At 43.1% G+C, this 20,276-nt stretch overlaps 1 protein-coding gene and 1 long non-coding RNA gene across 3 annotated transcripts in view; both read right to left on the bottom strand.

The window, feature by feature from the left end:
* Positions 1–306: 306 nt before the first annotated feature.
* The window catches only part of LOC147817258 (uncharacterized), a 236,097-nt gene continuing 216,127 nt past the window's right edge, over positions 307–20,276 (bottom strand). Inside the window, exon 2 of the long non-coding RNA XR_015436526.1 lies at positions 307–1,416. This is a non-coding gene — a long non-coding RNA (uncharacterized LOC147817258). The remainder of the gene's footprint in view (positions 1,417–20,276) is intronic.
* myo10 (myosin X) overlaps positions 307–20,276 on the bottom strand; it is a 135,356-nt gene continuing 115,386 nt past the window's right edge. For both annotated transcript variants that reach the window (XM_023396699.2, XM_087171233.1), the window contains exons 22-41: positions 16,253–16,359; positions 15,922–16,158; positions 14,953–14,992; positions 13,760–14,707; positions 13,243–13,363; positions 12,260–12,503; positions 11,856–11,951; positions 10,756–10,849; positions 9,813–9,868; positions 9,075–9,217; positions 8,538–8,729; positions 8,285–8,442; positions 7,802–7,925; positions 7,170–7,467; positions 6,855–7,062; positions 6,414–6,550; positions 6,139–6,259; positions 4,723–5,199; positions 3,640–3,831; positions 307–3,435 (exon numbers count right to left, since the gene is read on the bottom strand). In XM_023396699.2, coding sequence (XP_023252467.1) covers positions 3,325–3,435; positions 3,640–3,831; positions 4,723–5,199; positions 6,139–6,259; positions 6,414–6,550; positions 6,855–7,062; positions 7,170–7,467; positions 7,802–7,925; positions 8,285–8,442; positions 8,538–8,729; positions 9,075–9,217; positions 9,813–9,868; positions 10,756–10,849; positions 11,856–11,951; positions 12,260–12,503; positions 13,243–13,363; positions 13,760–14,707; positions 14,953–14,992; positions 15,922–16,158; positions 16,253–16,359 — 4,104 coding nt within the window. In that variant the 3' untranslated portion in view covers positions 307–3,324. The remainder of the gene's footprint in view (positions 3,436–3,639; positions 3,832–4,722; positions 5,200–6,138; positions 6,260–6,413; positions 6,551–6,854; positions 7,063–7,169; positions 7,468–7,801; positions 7,926–8,284; positions 8,443–8,537; positions 8,730–9,074; positions 9,218–9,812; positions 9,869–10,755; positions 10,850–11,855; positions 11,952–12,259; positions 12,504–13,242; positions 13,364–13,759; positions 14,708–14,952; positions 14,993–15,921; positions 16,159–16,252; positions 16,360–20,276) is intronic.

A 20,276-nucleotide genomic window follows, 5' to 3' on the forward strand; every position in this document is an offset into this window, starting at 1 on the left:
GACAATGATGTCACAAACTATGATGTCATCATTGACATCACATTCTTTTCTCAGGTGATAATGCTGTCATCACAACAACGACAATGGCTAAATGGATGGAACTACAAATCAGTGACATTACTGGGTAAGTCAGGTTTTTTTTTAACTAAATTGAATCTGATTGTCAAGACTTTCTGGTAATTGCACTGTCAGCTCTCTGGCACCAAACTGATATCAAACTATTCAAAACATAGAAGCACTACTACTAATTCAGTCATTTAAACTAGTGAAAAATAAAGGAAAAATGTCAATGAATGCACCCTCAGACCAAATATGTCACTGTTTATTGTTAGAATCATCCTTTCAATACATAACACAACTAATACAGATAAAAAAAAAAAAAAAAAACAAGATACCAGTATTGTGTGTAAGATTCACTGACAGTTGGAGGGTTGTGTAGAGAAAAATACAAGATTTCTGTCTTGAGAAAATCACCATGTGGTCATTCAGGAAAAAACAATAGAAGGCAAAGACTTACAGTATAAAATGTACAGCCACATGATTATATAATATATAGTATGTATATATATATACATAGATATATATATATATGTATATATATCTATATATATATATAACATTGCACAGTATACCAAAAAAAGGAAACCACACATGGAAAACAAATTAAGTGTACAGCAATATACAACAAGGCACTGTAGAAGAAACCTGCACACGCGTCTTTGGATGGATCTGCCGCCCGCGGAGCTCCAGTGAAATGTTACACTGAATGGAAAAGTAGTAGGAATGTCACACTGCAAACAGTCCAACTGAACAAGCCATTCAAACTAAAACCTGAGTCACTGCATCAGAATCCACCATTTATTTCTACTAATGTCTAAATTATATCAGTTTGCATTGCTTTAAATGGCATTCATGTGATGCCTTAAAACTTTGAATAACTGTAAGAGATATTAAGACCTCAGTGAAAATGGCTTTTTGTCATATTTTGTGGCTTTTGTAAGTGCTATGCAGGTGCAGAGAGATAATATAAACATTGGAAAAGAGGAAAAATACCTGCACACCATCAATGACAATTAGTTCAAATGTGACATCACATTAAAACAGCCCAAAATATCACAGCTGTATTTAAATTTCCATGAATCTGATGATGCGGTACCTCTACTGGAGACTTTCACATCAGTCTCAGGCCTCTGTATTTAAAGGTCCATATAGTCTAAAGGTAGATGTCCATGTATTGTGTGATTATAAAGCAGGTCTAGATTCTATATTAATACAGTGAAAGTATCAAAGCCTCAGTCCACAGAGAAATGCTCACAGCCTGTATTCAGAAACTGAGCCTTAAAACCAGCCGTCAGGACTTTGTGATGTCACAACAAAACAGCCATTGCTTTCAGCCACGCCCCAAGCGCCGCCCACCTGGACCCTCCTTCCTTGCAGGATTTGGTTTCTGACTACCTGAAATCTGCTATATTTTTATTGGATCACTCAGGAAAACAGCCAGCCAATCAGAAGAGAGATTCAGAGCCTCCTCTCTTATGCTAAATTAAATTTTGTTTAGGAAGTACATGATCTGATGTAGGTTCTTCTTCTCTGCAAAATGTGTGTTTTAGGTGATGCTGAAATGTGCTGTATACCTTCAGTATCTTTCACACTCTAGCTTGAATGATTTGCGCAGGCGGACGGATTTTGCAGGCTACAAAAAACATGGGTAGTTGAAGGGAACGTGGGAGCACCTTTCAGATTCTGGTTACGCAGGAACAGGAGTGGCATCGACGAGAGAAAATCTCATTGGAGGTCGTCCTGCTGCAGTTAAACAGGCACTTGCGTGACCTTCGTATTAATCAGCGAACGAATCAAGACAATCTTGAAATGTTTGAGACGAGCACAGCTGCATATTATTTACAGTGAACAGATCATCCTGGATAACGTGAGAAAAGACGGTCCAGTCCCAGAGTTTGTCAAAGAAGAGAGGAAAAGGCATGAAGGCTTTAGTTTCTTTTCACCAACTTCTCTGCTTTTTTTTTTTTTCTCACATTCAGACAGCCTGTAGACACACCTCTCTGAAAACACTCTGTCTGTCTCTCTCTCACACACTCACTCACACACACACACACACACACACACACACACACTCAGCAACAAACACCCCCGATCCTGCGACAACATCCTTGTAGTGCCGTAGCACGTTAGCATCAGGAAGAAATGAAGTTATTCCAAAACAAAACACAACCACGTTTTAGGAGTAAACTCCTAAATGAGGAAACAAAGGTTGTGTTGAGCCTTCAGCTGATTTTCTTTGGTTTGAGAAATAGTGGAAAGTTTTTGTAAAAGAATTTGTTGTATTTTTGTATTTGGGTTCCAGGAGGAAAAGTTTGGATGAGTCGTTTTTGTCAATATGCTTTGTTCCCTCAGGGATAATTTATACCCTTTAATTACTTACTTTATTTTTGTAGAATAAGTTTGTGCCCTTGAATCAGTTGATGAACGACCTTTGTTTTATTTGTTCTTGTCGCCAGTGTTCTTTTAATCTTGGACTTAGATAAATGGATGTGCTTCTGAGGCCGGTTGCACAAAACACCCTTTAGTTTTCTCCTTAAGGTTTCCCTAAATTCTTCACTTGAGAATTTAAGGTTTTCTCCTTATCTTAGTCTTAAACTTCAGAAATCACTTAAAGTCGGTTAGTTTTTAAGGTACAACAGATTGTTTCACTGTAAGATCAGTTGCAAATCAAGCAATGTGACAGCACGATTAAATAATGTGAGGATATTAACTGTTATTTTGAGGGAACTATTAATAAGTAATCCAATGGTAAGGGACACTTTAAGGGAACAATTTATCTAAATGTTTTCCCCCATTGACAACTACCAGGCATTGTAGGTTTAATCTGTTCAATTGCAGGGAGTCCCATGACTCTAGTAGTTTGTTTTCACAAGCCATCATCAATACACATTTGATTCCAGTTTAGGTTCTGCGTGTTGACTTGTCTGCTTTGTGATGATTGATTAATAATTAGTGTTTTCAGGATTTTGCTTACTGGCAACAAAGGCCACCAAACTTCCAACTTTGTTGAAACCTTAAAAGTTTAAGTCCGGTGTGGATGTGAAGTGTTTTGGAACAAAACCAGTCAAAAAGAAATCATTGGAGCTAGTTAACATCAAGAGCATTGCGGTTTTTGTCTCCAGCATTCACAGAGTCAAATGTACGAGCTGCTCTTTGCACAGCGCTGAGGACGGGCGTCCGTGCACAGACAGCTGCGGCCACGCTCGACCACGCTCGGCCCTCCTGCGGCATGTGGCCATAGGTCACGAATTAAAGGGCGGCGCTTCACCAGGCGCTACACTGGCTGCCGTGGCTGCTGACGGACTGACAGTTGCTGTAGCGCTTCTTGACGATCATGCTGATGTAGGCCTTCATCAGCTTTGCGATGTCCATGACCTACAGAGGTGAGGAAGAGGAGCAGTTACACAATTCATGAGGTTTCAAGATTAAATGTTGGTGGTTTGTTTGATTTTTAGTGACGGTGAAATTTCAGACTGTGGCTTTGTTCACCAAGGTTTAGTAAATTTGTGTGATCACATCATTTATTTCAACATTAAGAAACCAACAGTTCTGAAGGAGCATTTGTTCTGTTGTACGAACCATTTGGGTTTCGAAGACCAGCTCTCGGCCCTCCACGGCGATCTTGTAGGCGTTGGGCAGCGGGGCTCCGAAGGAGAGAATCTGTTCATATGGGAAAACCTCCAGGGGCCATGGCTCCCCTCGTTTGTACACTGATATGGCCTCCCGGCTCACGCCCAACCACAGCTCATAGGGGAACGATCCGTCCCGACACTGAAACAACAAAAAATACCGTTTGTTTTGCTACACTACAAAAACACCATTTGTAAACTTAATAAAATGATCCAAACTTCTCAAAGCTGCACAAAAACTACACGAAAAGAGTCTCAAATTGCCAAAAATATGATTTTAAAGCTGTAATCCGTAAAATTGTCATTCTTTTTCACCCCAGTTTAAATACTGTTTATGGTCAGCATTTCTATTGCAATAACGTATATACATCCAGGAATTTATATACACATCTACTTATAATACTTACAATAACTTTATCTCATTGACAGATGCCTCCATGACTGTCAGTTATGTTATAATTATTTTCTGTAATTTACTGAAAGTTTAAAACTAATAAGTAACAGTAATAACATTAGTTGACTGACAAAAAATTCATCTGCGACTATTCTGATAATAAGTTGGTCATTCAGACTGTTTCTAGCCTCTGAGATGTGATGGTTTGATGCTTCTCTTTGTCGTAGGTGTAAATAAACAGAGCATCTTTGGGTTTTGGACTGTTGGTCGGACAAAACAAAACATCTGAAGATGTCACCTTGGTCCGTGAGAAATTATAACAGCAATCATTTATTAGTATTTTCTGGTATTTTATATTTAAATGATTAATCAATTTTTAGTTCTCAAAACTAATGAATTCCAAATGCTATTCATTGTGTCTTAGGGATGTAAAATAGTTTACACTACATGAGTAAAATAAATATTCTCATAAATAAAGTTTATATTGAAATGCTTGAAATGTCAATCGTTTGTCTGAAAATTCAATGGATTAAAGAAAAAAAGAAGAAATACAAAGTAATTAAGTCAAATTTGACAGAATTTAAGGACCAACAAGTGAGTCCACAAATAAAAAAACTGGATGTCATTCTTATTACTGACCTCCACATTGAACAGCGTGGACCCGTATCCCTGCCACTCCTTCACCAGCGCCATGTATTTGACCATGGCCTGTTCCTGGTTCATCCCCTGCAGTTTCTTCCACTTGTCCATCACGCTGGTCCTCACCGCGGACGCCTCCTCCCTCATCCAGGCCTCCAGGCTGTTCTCCTCATCCAGCTTCTGCCGACTCAGCGAACCGCTCCTGAAACTCCGCCTCAGCGTTCCCTCCAGGAAGCTCGAGCGTTTCCTCTCCGCCGTCCCCGAGCGGTCGGCCACCGAGCCGGTGCCCGGAGCGAACGTCTTGGCCGAGTTTTGCACCCGGGCCCGTAATCGTGCCATAGGGAACACCTGGGACATTTCAGGGACGCTGACCTGGGAGCTGTGATCACCCAGCAGGTACTGAAGTCTCAGGGCCGCCAGGAACTGAAGAGTCTCCTCCGGGGCCGGATACTGACCACGAATGACAGCTTCATGGGCCTGTGGACAGCACACACAGAAAACCCAAGATGATGACCACGTCAAGAACAACTGCGTCAGTAGGTAAGAAAGTTTTGTCAAAACTGTATGTATAAAACTTTCTTTTAAAAATACAGGACATGACGAACAACTCCCAGACACCTGATTTATTATGAACTGAGATTTTAGGCAGAAGAAAATGTTTTCTCACCACTAGGGCTGGGAATTCAATACTGGTGATTATATTATACCTATGTTCTAGTACAATACCAAAACTGTAATTCTTTCAGTACCTTGTATTGAGGAATTTAAAATGTCTTTCAACAAAATCATCTTAAATGCATCATTGTTTGATTTTGTCTTAACACAAAGCTGCTCTACAAGAACTGTAGCTGCAAATAGTCACAATGTGATCAGATGTAAATATAACATGATAAAGTTATAGAATCTGTCCTTTAAAATAAAAAAATAAAATAAGATGGAATAAAAATAATAGAAAATAGAAAAAAAGGAACAGAAAAATACATTGAGTAATAATAAAATAGAAATACAAATATGTAAATAAATAAGTAATTAGTTAAAGTAAAGTAAGACGTTAACAAGAACACAAATCTGACCAGACGACTGATCACTACCCGGGCCTCATCACTGTTTTGATTGTTTAAGTTTGTTTAAGTATTTTGTCAAGAGAAACCGAATATCTTTGGGATTGGGTCTTTTAGTCAGACAAAATAGGTTTTTTTGTGACTCATTAGTTTCTGACATTTTGGGGCCAAATGATTGAGAAAATAAAGAGCAGATTAATCAATAATGAAAATAATCATTAAGTCAAACCCAAATATTTATGTTCTATCTGTTTTTAATTGCAAATCAGCTGTTTATCTTGGATGAATCATTTGTCAGTCTGACAGCTGTGAACAGCAGCACAGTGACTGTGTAAACGTTTAAACATCGTCTTACCTGTTCGAACATGAAGGCGAACTCCACGCTGTCTTTGGGAACGTTGTCTGTGTCCAGGAAGCAGTAGAGCTTGAAGTAAAACTTCCAGCCCGTGTTGTGTTCGTCTGGGCTCGCTGAAAACCTGGAGACCAGAGCACGAGTCAGCAACGGCCGAAACACACACTCACACCCACTCACACACACACACACACACACACACAAACACACACACACACACACACACAAACACACACACACACACACTCACACACACTCAGAGGCGTCGTGACACTTACTTTTCAAACTTGGCGAGCACGTCGGCGACCACCATGCGGCTCTCGATGGCTTTCGCCGTGGTGTCGTTGTGTTCAAACAGAGCAAACATGTTCCTGCTGTCCTCCATGGCCAGGCCGCGGATCAGCTTCTCCACCACCTGACACAAACACACGGTCACGATTAGCTATGAATTATACTTTCAAGACCTGTGGGTAACTATCTCAAGACCAAGACCTCCAGAAATGACCGAGATGATTTCTTCTGTCCAAATTGGATAAACATTTTTGAAAGACTCTCACGTCATGTTTTCATTGGTGCAACAATATCCTGGTGTTTTTGGGCATTTTGACAGTTCATTCCAGACACGTAGAAAGTTTAAACAACAGCTGAACCACAGCGCACCCTGTCCTAAGCACCTTATCCTCCACAGCTGCGTCCCAGCAGCCCCGGTGTCACCCTACCTCTCCGGCTGTTGTGTGCGAGTTGATGGTGATCTTGCAGGAGCCTCCTCCGTGGCAATGAACGGTGGTGCTCATGTCCTGCCGTGCCACGATGGAGCGGATCTCCTCCTGCGACGGGACGTTCTCCCTGGCTCGAGTCTTTCTCAAGGAGTCGACGGCGAAGGCGGCGTAACGATCCATCTCTGAGCCGGGGAAGAGCTCTCGGGTCCTGCGGAGACGGTGATTTGTAACGGGTCAATGTCAAAGATTCAACCAACATTAAGCAGAATTGAAAAATCTGTGGATTAATATGTAAAGAAAAGCGGTTATTCGTACCTCTTCAAGTGGAACTTGAGGTATCTGAGGATGCTCCTGGTCGGGACGAAGGTGCAGGACATGCAGGCCAGGATCTTCCAGCTGCAGAGGTTCCCAGGGCTTCCCGGCTGCGGCGGTCGTGTCGTCTGCTTGATCAGCTGGCAGTAGAGCTCGTCCCGCAGCGGTTTGAGCTCTTGGCCGGTCTGCAGAACGCCCTGGATGATGGGCACCGGGTCGGCCACGCCCTCCAAGTGCTGCAGAGAGCTGAACACCTTGAGGGCTTCGTCCTGGAGCGTCGTGTAGCTCCTGTGTCTCGGGGCTGAACGGAGCAGAGAGGAAGAGGTTAGTCATGGTCTGTGTTCAGCACTGGATTGTGATCAAGAGTTTTGGCCTGAAGCTTCAGCCTGTGCAGCTAAAAACCTCTCCTCCCTTATTATGATGCCTAAGTTAAACCTAGGTTAACCAACAACATGAATTAAGGCTTTTAAAAACCCAAATTTTCCAAGAGTTGGAGTCCTCTGATGGCACTATGAAAATGAATAAAACTGAAATCTCAAATCTTAAACTTATAAATAGTCATCTGCTGATCAGTATCTTCTATGTTGACCGCCCCTCCACCCTCACGCCTGCCTGTGTGTGTCTGTGTGACTCACCGGTGACGTGGATGTCTCCGTAGGGCAGCGGCAGCAGAGGCGAGTGCAGCGGGTGGTGGCTGTAGCGAAGGATGGGGTTCCTCTTGTAGATCTGCTCCACCACCTCAGAGTTGAGACAGTTCTCCTGCAGAGAGCAGAGGAGTTTGACGTCAGTATCACGCCCTGCTGGTTATCTGAGGGTTTACTGGGGGTGGGGGGACGTGGTTTTCATATGGAAGGACTGACGGTACGAGTGAGTTTACAGGACTTCAGTCGGGGTTTCTTTGCAGCTGTCGTGATCACTTGAACTGTTTTCTGAATGAAACTGAATCAGACTGCCTTCAAAATGATCCTTCCATGCATTAAAAAAATCCACATCTTATAAAATACATTAATTAATCGATGCCTGGTGTCGTCCTCTTTTAGCTCGTGGCGGGGAACTACAACTACATGGATGCAGCTTCTGCAGCTTCTCCATCAGTTTTATCCAGAGACATTTCTCACCTTGATGTCCTGGATGAGCTGCTGGGTCGGCGTGTCGATGGGAGCTTTGGTGTCGATGACGTTCTGGATGGAGTTGGCCCAACGCATGGCCTCGTTCAGCAGCTTGCAGTAGAGGCGGTACGAGTGTTTGCGGCCGTACACGATCACGTTCCAGTAGCCTGCGAGGAAACGACGGCGAGCAGAGAGAAAATGATTCAACACATTCACCAGATTAACCGGATCAAATCTCCAGCCCTCCTTTTCCTTTTCCTACCCGTCTCTTTGAAGACCTTCTCGTCCGGCTGAACCACCGAGCAGAGGCTGTTCAGCACCAGCGTTCCCAGCTTCAGGGCGTTACGCTCTGAGCTCTTATAGTAGTCCAGGGAATTGTGGGTAAGGAGGAACCAGCGCTTCTTCAGTTTCAGCGAGGCTTTGGTGCTGTTCTTCATCTCTTTGTGCAACCAGCCTGAGGGAAATAAAGGAATCACATGCAATACATTATTTGTGCTGCCTCATCAGACTACATCAGAAAATTCAGCAATGATGTTTTTCAGCTTTTTCTGCTTTTTTTAAGTTTTAAAAAAGCGAAAAAGTCAAATTAATACGAGTTTAAAAAGGAAAAATGGTCAAAATGAATCAGCAGCATCCACGACAAAATTTAAAATGTTCCTCTAACATTGCTCATATCTGTGGGTGTTGTCGCTCTACAGCATTTTTCTGCTTAAATGCATTCTGGGAGAGACTCCAGCCCTTGAGCCGCCCTTAAAGGACACAGAGAGTAAAGAGGGACGTGAAGTGATTGCGTTGTCACCTCGGATGATGAACTCCTGGCCGTCGACGCGGGTGTCTCCCTTGGAGCGCTGCAGCAGAGTGATCCAGTGGTGCATCTCCTCGGGCGTGTCGGCGTTGCAGTGCAGCACGCGGTTCGCCGTGATCATGACGAAGGAGTTGGGCCTGCGGAGGTTCAGGAAGGCGGTTAGTGGCGGTGAGAGGAAGACAGTGAAGGATGGATCAAACGCTGTAGTGCTACTGTAAAATCATCAGTCATCAGGTCGAGTGAAGAGGGATGAAACTTTGACCAGAATAGACTCTGAACTGTGTGACCTCAGACTGAGGCTTCAACCTGAAGTAATGAAGCAGGAATTATTCATTATTTATATTATTGAGACATTGCTTGAGTTTCAAACATGCGCCGGTGGCTGAGTTGAAAATAAAATTAAAAAAAATGGCCACTTTACGATTTAAAGAGATTTCAAGCTGCACTTTGCTGTTCTTTTTACCACTAACTTTATGGAAATTAAAAATCATAATGGTAAGTGACTGCAGCAGCAGAGACACCACGGAAGAAGACACAAATGAGCTGTTGCAAATATGTAGGGTTGTTAAACCTAATGTGAATATATGTAGAGACGTCCAGCAGGTCAATGAAGACTGTTAACTTCTAACTGACACTTCACTTTGTTCAAGTGTGTGAACCTGAGTGTGAGAACCAGTGCAGGTCTGCACTGAGAGAATGAAGAGACGTGACGTTCGATGCAGATCCTCTCACCTCTCTGGATTATCTGACGCACAAACCGAATCGATCATCCCCACATCCAACGTTCCCTGGAGAGACAGAGGGAGAGAGGAGGAGAAGGCGTTCGTCAGGGTGTGGATAATGAGTTTGACCTTCCTCTGCCCCACGTGGAAACCAATTATCTCTCTCACACACACACACACACACACACACACACAGATGCACACACAGACGCACGCACGCACGCACACACGCAGGATTAAAACAGCAACACGATCACTCACAGGTAGAACAGTGAAAAAAAAAAAAGGACGTGGCATTTTCCACTCGTGTCGTGTCAGTTTAAACAAAGGACGACAACAGGACAGAAAGGACTACCGGCTCTTACGTCGGGGGAGTTTATCCATATCCACCCTGTATAATGAACACGTGAAGATGTTTAGGATGTTTTCGGATGCGTAATACTAGATGTGTTTGATGCATGCCGTCCTTGTGATTTGTAAAAAGTCTTAAAATGGAACAAGCGTTACCAGTAACTATGTTTCTGGGGGTTTTGAGAGTTGAAACTCACAGGAAAAGACAAAGTGACACGCTGACTCAGGTAGAAACCTGCAGATGGAGGCACGTAAAAGTACTGATCCGATTTACCGAACTTGGTGGAGGGATGGGTCACGAGCCAGGGACGAACTCATTAAATTTTGATGCAGATCCGGATCATTTACTATGAATTAGATTTTTTTTCTCTGAAGTCTGGTGTACATTGTTTGACACTGGACTTGGCGGAGGTCTGTGCTTTCTGAATGACCTCGTAGTTGAACTTTATCTTCTTGCTGTTAAGACACTGTTTGACAGTCTAACCTGAAGTAAGTTTTTAGCACCGAATTAAATGTAAAAAAAGGATTTTTCTGCCTAGAAACACCCAGCACTGCATTCAGTACGACGACACTTCAGCGCTTTGATTTCCCACGGTACTCACCACGGCGTTCTGGGGGTTGGCCTGCTCATCGTGCATCTCTCTGATCTCCTGCTCTGTGGAGCCGTGGACCTGACTCAGCACACTGAACCACTGGCTGTAACCATGACGACAACATCCACATTATCATCATCATGATATTACAGCAATCACAACAACCAATCATCACATATCAAATTATCTCCTATGGACTTTGACACAAACTATTTTGTACTTTAAGCCCGACTTCTTTTTGTTTGGAAGCAGATACATGCCAAACAAATAACACTAACACACCCAGAGGAAAATTTAGACATTTGCTTTTGAGAAAAAATTCTAGTCCAAATATGAACTTTTTGGAGAATGTGGTACTCATCCCTTTCAACTGTGTATATACTCTGTGTGTGTGTGTGTGTGTGTGTGTGTATATGGAGATCTGTGTGTATATATGAGGGAGAAATGAAGGTAGTTCTGTGTTCTGACTGACTCTGTCACAGACATATGGAGCTGATGTTGGCTCACACTGAGAGAGAGGCTGGCACTGTAAACCTGCTGCCAACACACACGCACGCACGCACGCACGCACGCACGCACGCACGCACGCACGCAAACACACACACACACACACACACACACACACACACACAGACCATCTTCCTGTCAGGGCAGATATATGGAGGAAGTGGACTGTTCCTCTGAGAGGAAATCAATGTGTTGCCGGGGGCAACCGGCACACCTACCCCCCTAGTGACAATACCTACTCATTATACTGTCTGTGACTGAGAATTTGTGAGTGTGTGTGCATTCATACCAAACAAGGAAATAACAGGACCAGAAAGGACAGAAACCAGTAGCAGAACATTGAGTACAGCATTAACGCTGCAGTAACGATGATTTCATTTAATAATAATCATAATATTATGACACGATTGTGATTTCACTGCTTTAAGCCATTGCTTTGGGTTTCTACTCTGACATCGTGATGACCACACTGTCTTTGCTCTAGTTCTCTGGGGTTTTAATTTCAATTCTAATATCTGTTTGAGGACATGTTTTTTGTGTTTGGTAAGTGTGTGGAGAAACAGACACACACACACACACACACACACACACGCACAACTGACCTGGCGTCCTCAGCAGACTCTGCGATCAGATGGTAGGTTCTTTCTTGCATCACAATGTCGATTCCATTCTCCTTACCGGTGTTATCGATGATTTCTCTGCACATCACAAAAAAAGAAAACTCACACCAAATGAACTCTGAATATGTTACTTGGTTTGTCATATTATTGTAAGTCATAAAAGTGTCATGGTGTAGTAAGTAAATACTATATTATATAAAGAGAATTCCATTAATAGTTTATTAGTAAGTGATGTAAATGCTGTATTTAGGAGTTACAACTGCTTATAGAGTTAAGAAACCCTCTTCTGGTTTGGAAATATAACGACTGTTGCACAGCTGACTCCACCCCCATCACCGATGACATCATAATAAAAGCTTTTTTGAGGTAGTCTGTTAAGTCCTTACTTGGCAGTGTGCATGTCCAGCACCCCCTTCATCTTCTCCTCGCTGTCGTTCTCGAAGTACATGAGCTTGCTCTGCCGCAGCACGAACCAGCGGCGTTTCCAGTTTCGGCGGGACAGCGTGGACGAGCCGCCTCCCTTCTTGTGCAGCCAGCCCTGCTTCAGAGCTTCCTGCTTGGCACGGAACCACAAGAAGGTCTCGTCCTTCAGAACGCACCAGCGCCGCTTCCACGTGTTCATCAGACCGCCTGGAGAAGGAAAATGTGAAAGGTGTTTCACACTCTACTGCGACATCTCTGAAGGAGGAGGGCTGTGACTGTAGATAGATTAGATTTCAAAGTCTGTTTGATGCATTAAATCACCTGGAAGGCAACACTCGATGTGACAATGGAAAATAGAGGAAGAAAACAAGTATGACTATACATTTTATTAGAGAAAAACTATACTGTCCCACTTATATGTGTTGTTAAAGAGCCTTCTTAGGGCAAAAGGTGCCATTGTGAAATAGCCTGCAGCTCTCAGACTCAAGACAGGGACAGTGTATAGCCTCACTCATGGAAATGGCACTGTATTCACAAAGGTTCTGAATTTTCACACATAAGAGGATATTTTTGAAATATTTGCACACTGGCGACCTTCCTAATACTATCGTTTCCATCGTCAAAGATCTCTTAAGATGTGCTGGGAAAGTAAAAACAAAGAAGGAAATGGAGAAAGTATCAATCAGGCTAATACTGTGACACTTACCCCGTAAGGGTTCCTGGTTGGAGGTCATTTAAAAACTAACCTTATAGATGACTGCTTTTACAGACACCCATTAAGTTTCTTAAAGAAGCCTCTTGAGTGAGAGGTGAAAAGGTCTTAAAGTATCTACAACTGAGTCCAGTTGCCCTCGATTTAGCTTTTCTTGGATGACCATGACCGGGATGACTGAGACCCTTCACAGATTTTCTTAAAGAAGCGTTAGTACTGTGATGAAGGAGTTACCTTTGATGAAGAGGAAGCTGTGGAAGTACGGGAGTGTGACGCAGCTGTAGACAGAGTCTCGCCGATACGACAGTTCGTCATCGGTGTCGAACCTGTCGAAGTCGTCCTCGCTGTCCTCAAACTGGAATAAAAGTAACTGAGGTTAGACATTCAAGACGTACACTGTTAGTATGGCTGAATGCATCCATTTTTTAGCAGTGGAATATTCAAAGAGCTATTTTGGCTGTGGTTTCTTTTTTCCAACTGACTCCAATGGGTTTGAAGTGTTAAAAACACTAAAGAGGAAAACAACAATTGTACTGGATCTTACTTTTTAGGCGTCAAGCATTCTGCCTTAGTCTTTCAAGATCTCAAGAACTTAAATGACAAATGCTTTGTTTCAACCTTAAGCTACTTGGTAATGGCGACAAAATCTCATCAAACATTTATCCAAATTGTCCACCGTATCCCATAAGCCTCTCTGCAGTCTCACTGAGAACAGCAACCACGATGGCTGAAAGTGACTGGGGATACTCACTGAAGACTGAGCCCCCTCTGAGCTGAAGCGATACGCCCCTGAGCTGTTGTAGGTGCCTACAGAGCCGCGGTAGTCAGGAGACCACTGTCCGCTGCGGGGGTTGGAGAATGCCACACTGCCACTGGACACGATGGCGCCCTCATCGTAGTCGTCCTGGTCGTAGTCCGAGTCCTCGTCTGGCGGTATGAGCTCCACCAGGTCATCAGACTGAGCCTCGGATGAAGCCTGGGGATGGCAGTAGGCCGAGTCCCCGCTGGACGAGGCGCTGTGGCAGGGCGGGGGCACGGGCGGTAAAGGCAGTGGCTGGTGAAGCAGGGTGGTCGGCGGCAGTGGTGGGATCACGCCGTCGTTGGCGTATGGGTCTTCTTCAGACGAGTCGTCGCTTGTTCGGATCCCGCTGGTCCGCTGGCCGTCTGAGTGGCCGTGTTCACTAGGGTTTGGAGAGTCTTTGAAGGCCTCATCGTCTGCCCCGAAACCTTCGTCAACCTCCTCTTCATCGTTGCCTCTCCTCCGTCCGCTCTCCTTCTCCTTTTCCTCCCCTTCGCCGACTCCCAAGGAGCTCTCAATGTTCCTCACGCACTCATCGATCTCGTCAAAGTTCAGCGAGTCCAGGAACTGCTGCGCCGCCTTGCAGGCTTCGTCCTCCAGCCGCCTGAGCTCCTGGTCTCGGAGGTGCTGCAGGCGGTTGAGGGAGGCTTCGGTCAAAGAGAGCTCCTGACGCTCCTTCTGCCTCTGCAGTGCCTGGATCTCCCGCTCCAGTCGTAAGATCTCCTCCACCTGAGATGCTTCATGAGGACAATTCGCCTCCTCCAAAGCCTCTGCCGACTCCAGCTCCTCCAGGACGTCTGGCGGTGCTGCAACCGCCACCGCCGACTGAGACTCAGCCAAAACCAGAGAGGCCAACTCCTCGGCGCAGTGCAGCTCCTCCAGTCTTCTGCTCTCCTCTGCCTGGGGATGGAAAGAAGACAAAAATTGGAAAACCACCTCATGGAAACTGTTTTTGGAGTGTGATGTTCCCACTTTCCTGTCATATGCACAACACTGATCGTACTCATGGTACCAAAAGCTAAAAATGATCAGACAAACAAATTCAATTATCTATCCAAATATGCTTATAGAGACTGAGCTCCTCTGCAAAGAAGTCATCAGTGAAATATCAGTAAAATGTAGAAGTAATCCACTCATCATCATACCTCTCTGGCGAGCCTCTCAGCCTCCAGCCTCCGCCTCTCTCTGCACAGACACAGACAGACAAACATCAGTGGCTTGAAAACAGACAGTAAGAGATAGGATTTACCAAAACACCAGCGATTACATTTCCCGTCTCATCGTAGCATTAAAACCCCATTAAAGCCTTTTAGAGAGCAGGTGTAAAGGTCAGACAGAAAATACACATTATCTGCCAAAACAGCAGTGGATGCTTTACAACACCATATTATACAAGCTTTTATAAAAACAAGTATGCTGGTATTAGTATGCTAATTAGGGTCTTTATACATATTCTCTGCTCTTTCTCTGTGTGTTTAGCCTCCATCTTTGTTGCTGGTCACTGCACTCGCTACATTTCCCAGAGATCACTTTTCAGTCAGACATCGTGGGTGGTGCAGCACCCTTTCTCAGAGCTGTAAATACCACTGAGGCGCTGAGCCTTTAAAGACTCAGACGTGTCTCCACCGCAACTGTGTCCTGTCTTTCATGGGTCGGCTTTGAATCAGCATTTAGACAGATGGTCTAAATGTGAGGAGGAAATTGACAGAAAATGTACTTTAACAGTTGAATGGATGTCTTAAATGTGAAGTGAAAAAATAAAGAGTTGGTGGGGGGGTGGAATTTGGACTCATCCCTGATCTCTCTGTACTGTGCCGACAGCCCAGCCCTGCTCAGGTTTTCTGTCAGTGGACAGTGTTTCTGTAGGTGGCGTCTTTGCCTCATAAATCATGGTGGTTATCGCTGTTCAGTCCCACTTGTTGTGCTAATTCCACACAACCCAGAAATGTAATGAGTTAAGTTGCATCACTGCCAGAGGGTTTTGTTTTCCCAGCTAAACAGACCTCCAACACAACACCGTCAGTATTCACAACAGCACCAACCGGAAAAAGCGTGAAATCAGAGCAACAATCGGTAGAATTTAAATCCGCCACTTTAACTTGTGACTAGCCCACCTCTCCGTCTCTTCCTCCACCCTCCTGCGCCGCCGCTCCTCCTCCTCCTCCTCCTCCCTCCTCCTCCTCCTCTCCTCCAGCAGCTGGCTGTAGGCCCGGCGGGCCAGCTGGCCTCGCAGGCGTTTCTGGAAGGTGAGCGCCGCCCAGCGGAGGAGCAGGAACTTCCTCCTCCAGTAGAAAGCCCGATAGTTCTTCTGAATGACCACAATGCACTGCAGCAGCTTCCTGTACTGCTTCCTGTGTGTAGGACAGCATCAATAGACAACACAGTCAATGAAAAGGTGGGTGTTTTGGTGTTGAGCCGAGTTGAGGTCGGAATACTGAGTCGTACCTGGCAATGTAGCCCATCACATGAGCCTGGATGACCATGGCTGCTTTCAGCACCTCCACCTCCCTCTGCTTCTCCAGGCGATGCTCCAGAGACTCCCGAAGAAAGACCTGAGAAAGGAGGAGAGGAGGAGAGGTGAAGAGGGCAGGAGATAAAGGAGGACATGTCTTTATTTTTTTTCTATCACTCTCGATAGTCTGATAAACCATCCAGGGTTAAAGATAAAATTTCACTGACGGCTAAAAAAGGGCAGGCGTAGAAAAAAGAAGAGGCGAAATACAATCCAGTTCCTTCTTTTCATTTAGATTTAGGCCGGATTTAAAGTTTACTTGGATGTTTATGAGTTAAGCAACATGTCACGACAATGTTTTGCATAAAATATGTGAATAATTTCAAACATTTCACGAGTCTCAAATACAGTTTCTAAAAGACATGATAAAGGTTGAAAAGGTAAAGTGCAGCTCGTCAAAGCCTGAGGAGCTTGTCTGACCATGAACCCAAATATAATACAACTCACAATGAAAAAAAGAAAAAAAGAGAGAAAAGCTGCAAATCTCCATATTGTCAAGCTGAAACCAGAGAGTGTGTGGTAGTTTATCTTGATAAAAGACCCAAGCTCTAATTGATTAATCGGCAATTAAGACTGTGAGTTTCTCCAGTGGCGTCTTAAAAGCATCTCATCAGACAGGAAGGCTGCAGGACAGAGGAGTAATGGCTCAGAGATAAAGAAAAAAAAGTCAGCTATAATGCTTCTGTATAAAGTGACTCATGTGAAGCATCAGGTTACTGTACAGTAGTGGTCACTGAAATGTTTAAAGCCTTTGTTTGAACCATTACTTCTCATATTTATATAATATATGTAATTTAATCTACTAAGTTTCGAGAATTTTAAACACGCTTGTTTTATTTATGAGGTTTATACATGAATTCATTGAACAGAGGGCTGACTGTGGCGCTCAGGCGGCCACTAGAGGGAGCTGTGAGCTGCACCAAAACTCTGCCGTCAGTGAAGGGACGTAAATATTGGGATGGCCTACACCACCTGCCCTAAGGCAAGGTTATTTCTACCAGCACCATTCAGACACAAAGGCAAAGTGCTTTACAGAGGCATGGAAATACAGTAAAAATACAACATTTAAATGACATTAAAATAGCCTTTAAAACAAGATTAAACAGATGTTGTGTGTGTGTGTGTGGTTTAAAATGCGGCGGTGCAACAGTGATGTTTTAAGCCCTGATTTAAATGTGCTGACAGTCTCAGCAGCTCTCAGCTGTTCAGGAAGCTCGTTCCACAGGTGAGGAGCATAGGAACTAAAAAGCTGCTTCACCTGGCCTGGTGCTGATTCAGTAAGGGGATGATGTCCTGCGTAGCACACCTTTAAGATATATCTCAAACTCAGCATTTCTGCTACAATCCAGCATGTTTACATTGTGTATGTTGTACTGATGTTCATTAACATGCATTGTCCCTATCAGATAAAGACATATTTATTATTATTTTTAGCTTGGCTTTTGAACTCATTTGAAATGTATTGGTATTCTCATTCTCATTGATATCGTCAAATGTAGTTTCATCAATTTTGACTTTTAAAAATGAACCAGAGGGGGCGTCGAGTAATGCAGTGGGTTGAGCAGGCGCCCCATATGTAGAAGCTACAGTTGGCCCCGGTTCGAATCCCGCATCGGACGGCCCTTTGCTGCATGTCATTCCCCCTCTCTCTGCCTCCCCATTTCCTGTCTCTCTCTACTGCACTGTCAATAAAGGCATAAAAAGCCCAAAAAATATACTTAAAAAAAATGAACCAGAGATGTAACAGTATTGTTAATTAAAATGAAAAATAGATGCACTCTACTGAAAACAGAAGAACACAGTAGAATACACTCAACTCCTGCAGCCACTGCTTAACATAGTGCATTCATTACATCCGCTATATTAAACACACATTATGAATAAAAGATTCACAAGTGAACAGAATTAAAGAGACACACGGCCCAGGCTCCTTTTTCTGTAACATCACCATTTAACAGACAGAGGAACAAGTGAAGGGAACAAAGCAGCCGACACAAATCAAATCCAGATCCTCCTCTCCTTTTGTTCACGCCGCTAAACACCGCAGATTACTGCAGCCGCTGATTTCAGAGACATCTCTCCGTGAAAAGACCCATCTTACAGGCACTTAGTGCAGCTGCCCGCTACAGCAGCCAAGCTGCCGCCCATTGATAGAGAAACTGGGTCCACTGAGGGACGCCGGGGGTTAATCCGATTAGGGAGGGAGGAAAATTAGATATGGGACGTGGACTGGGGCGACAGAAACGGTGGGGAAATGTCACAATGCTACGGCGGTACAGGAGTGGAGATTGCCTTTCTACTGTTGAATAATGTACCGTGTGTGTATGTGTGTGTTTTTTTTGTGTGTGTGTGTATGTATTGTGAATCCTCAGTGTGAAGCACTAATGAGATTTTCAGGGGGAACTGTAAACTCGTCGGGGTGATTTGGACATCTCTGACGAGGAGGTTAATTAACAGGGAAACATGCAGTACATGCCCGAGCACGTGCACCTACACACACACACACTCACACAAATAAATACACAAAGACAAAACACACAAAAGCACCAGTGTCTCCCCCTGAATTCAGCTGCATTTCCAACATTTAAAGCAACAGATTAAACCTCTGACTCTGGACTGATGAGGTGACTGATTAGATGAGCAGCTTGATTATTCCTTTATTTATGTAAAAAGTATACTAACCTATTGACCAGCAGTGAGAGCATTCCAAGCAATAGTAAGTAGAACCACCATGTAAATATTCATTATTACTAATAGCAGTCCTCTTTTTTATAAATGTAAGTAACTTTTTGAATAAAGATACAGAAGTAGGCTATTATAAGAAAAACGTGCTTTAGTGGGACCATGTGATTTCAATTACAGGATAGAGGTGAATGCTGAAATGCAGCACAAGTGGAGAGGAGTCATAAAATCAGGGAACTCACTCAGTAAAGTCAGTTATGCAGCAATATCCACTAAAAATGAGCTAATGTTAGCCACTATTAGTTACTGGTCAAAGTAGAAGTAAGGACGTTTTTTTAAAAAAAAAGTTTTTACAGAGGAAGAATGTGTCTTTAAAAAATGACACACTATTAGTACAGGTTCCAAAAACCTGGTTGCTGTCCTAAAGTCATCCATAATAATAATAATAACTAGAAAATTCCAGGGAAATTTTGAGTGCCACAGGGGCTACTGCCGGGATGAGTACATGATTTATTTAGTTTTTTTTTAACTTCTATGCCTTTATATACTATGATGTTTTTATGAGATTTTATGCCATACTGTAGTATGACATTTTTTGACATTTTTATGCCTTACTATACTATGACTTTTTTTTAAATTAAATGCCACTCTTCTCGCCATACTATATGTTGATGTTTTTTGGTATTTTTATGCCTTAGTATACTATGATGTTTTGTGCCTTACAATATTATGACGTCTTTTGCCATTTTTATGCCTTATTATACTATGACGTTTTTTGGAATTTTATGCCATACTATACTATGACGTTTTTTGCCATTTTTATGCTCTACTATAATATGTATTTTTTTGGCATTTTTATGCCTTACTATACTATGATGTTTTGTGCCTGACTATACTATGACGTTTTTTGCCATTTTTATGCCTTATTATACTATGACGTTTTTTGAAATTTTATGCCATAGTATACTATGACGTTTTTTGCCATTTTTATGCTCTACTAGAATATGACTTTTTTTGGCATTTTTATGCCTTACTATACTGTGACGTTTTGTGCCTGACTATAATACTACGTTTTTTTGTCATTTTTATGCCATACTATACTATGACGTTTTTTGAAATTTAATGCCATACTATAGTATGACGTTTTTTGCCATTTTTATGCCTTATTATACTGTGATGTTTTTTTGAAATTTTATGCCATACAATACTATGACATTTTTATGCTCTACTATAATATGACTTTTTTTGGCATTTGTTTGCCTTACTATACTGTGA

The sequence above is a fragment of the Seriola lalandi genome, unplaced genomic scaffold (assembly GCF_002814215.2).
Source record: "Seriola lalandi dorsalis isolate HSWRI2012SDOR001 ecotype SW California unplaced genomic scaffold, Sedor1 jcf7180002054982, whole genome shotgun sequence".
Classification (NCBI taxonomy): domain Eukaryota; kingdom Metazoa; phylum Chordata; class Actinopteri; order Carangiformes; family Carangidae; genus Seriola; species Seriola lalandi.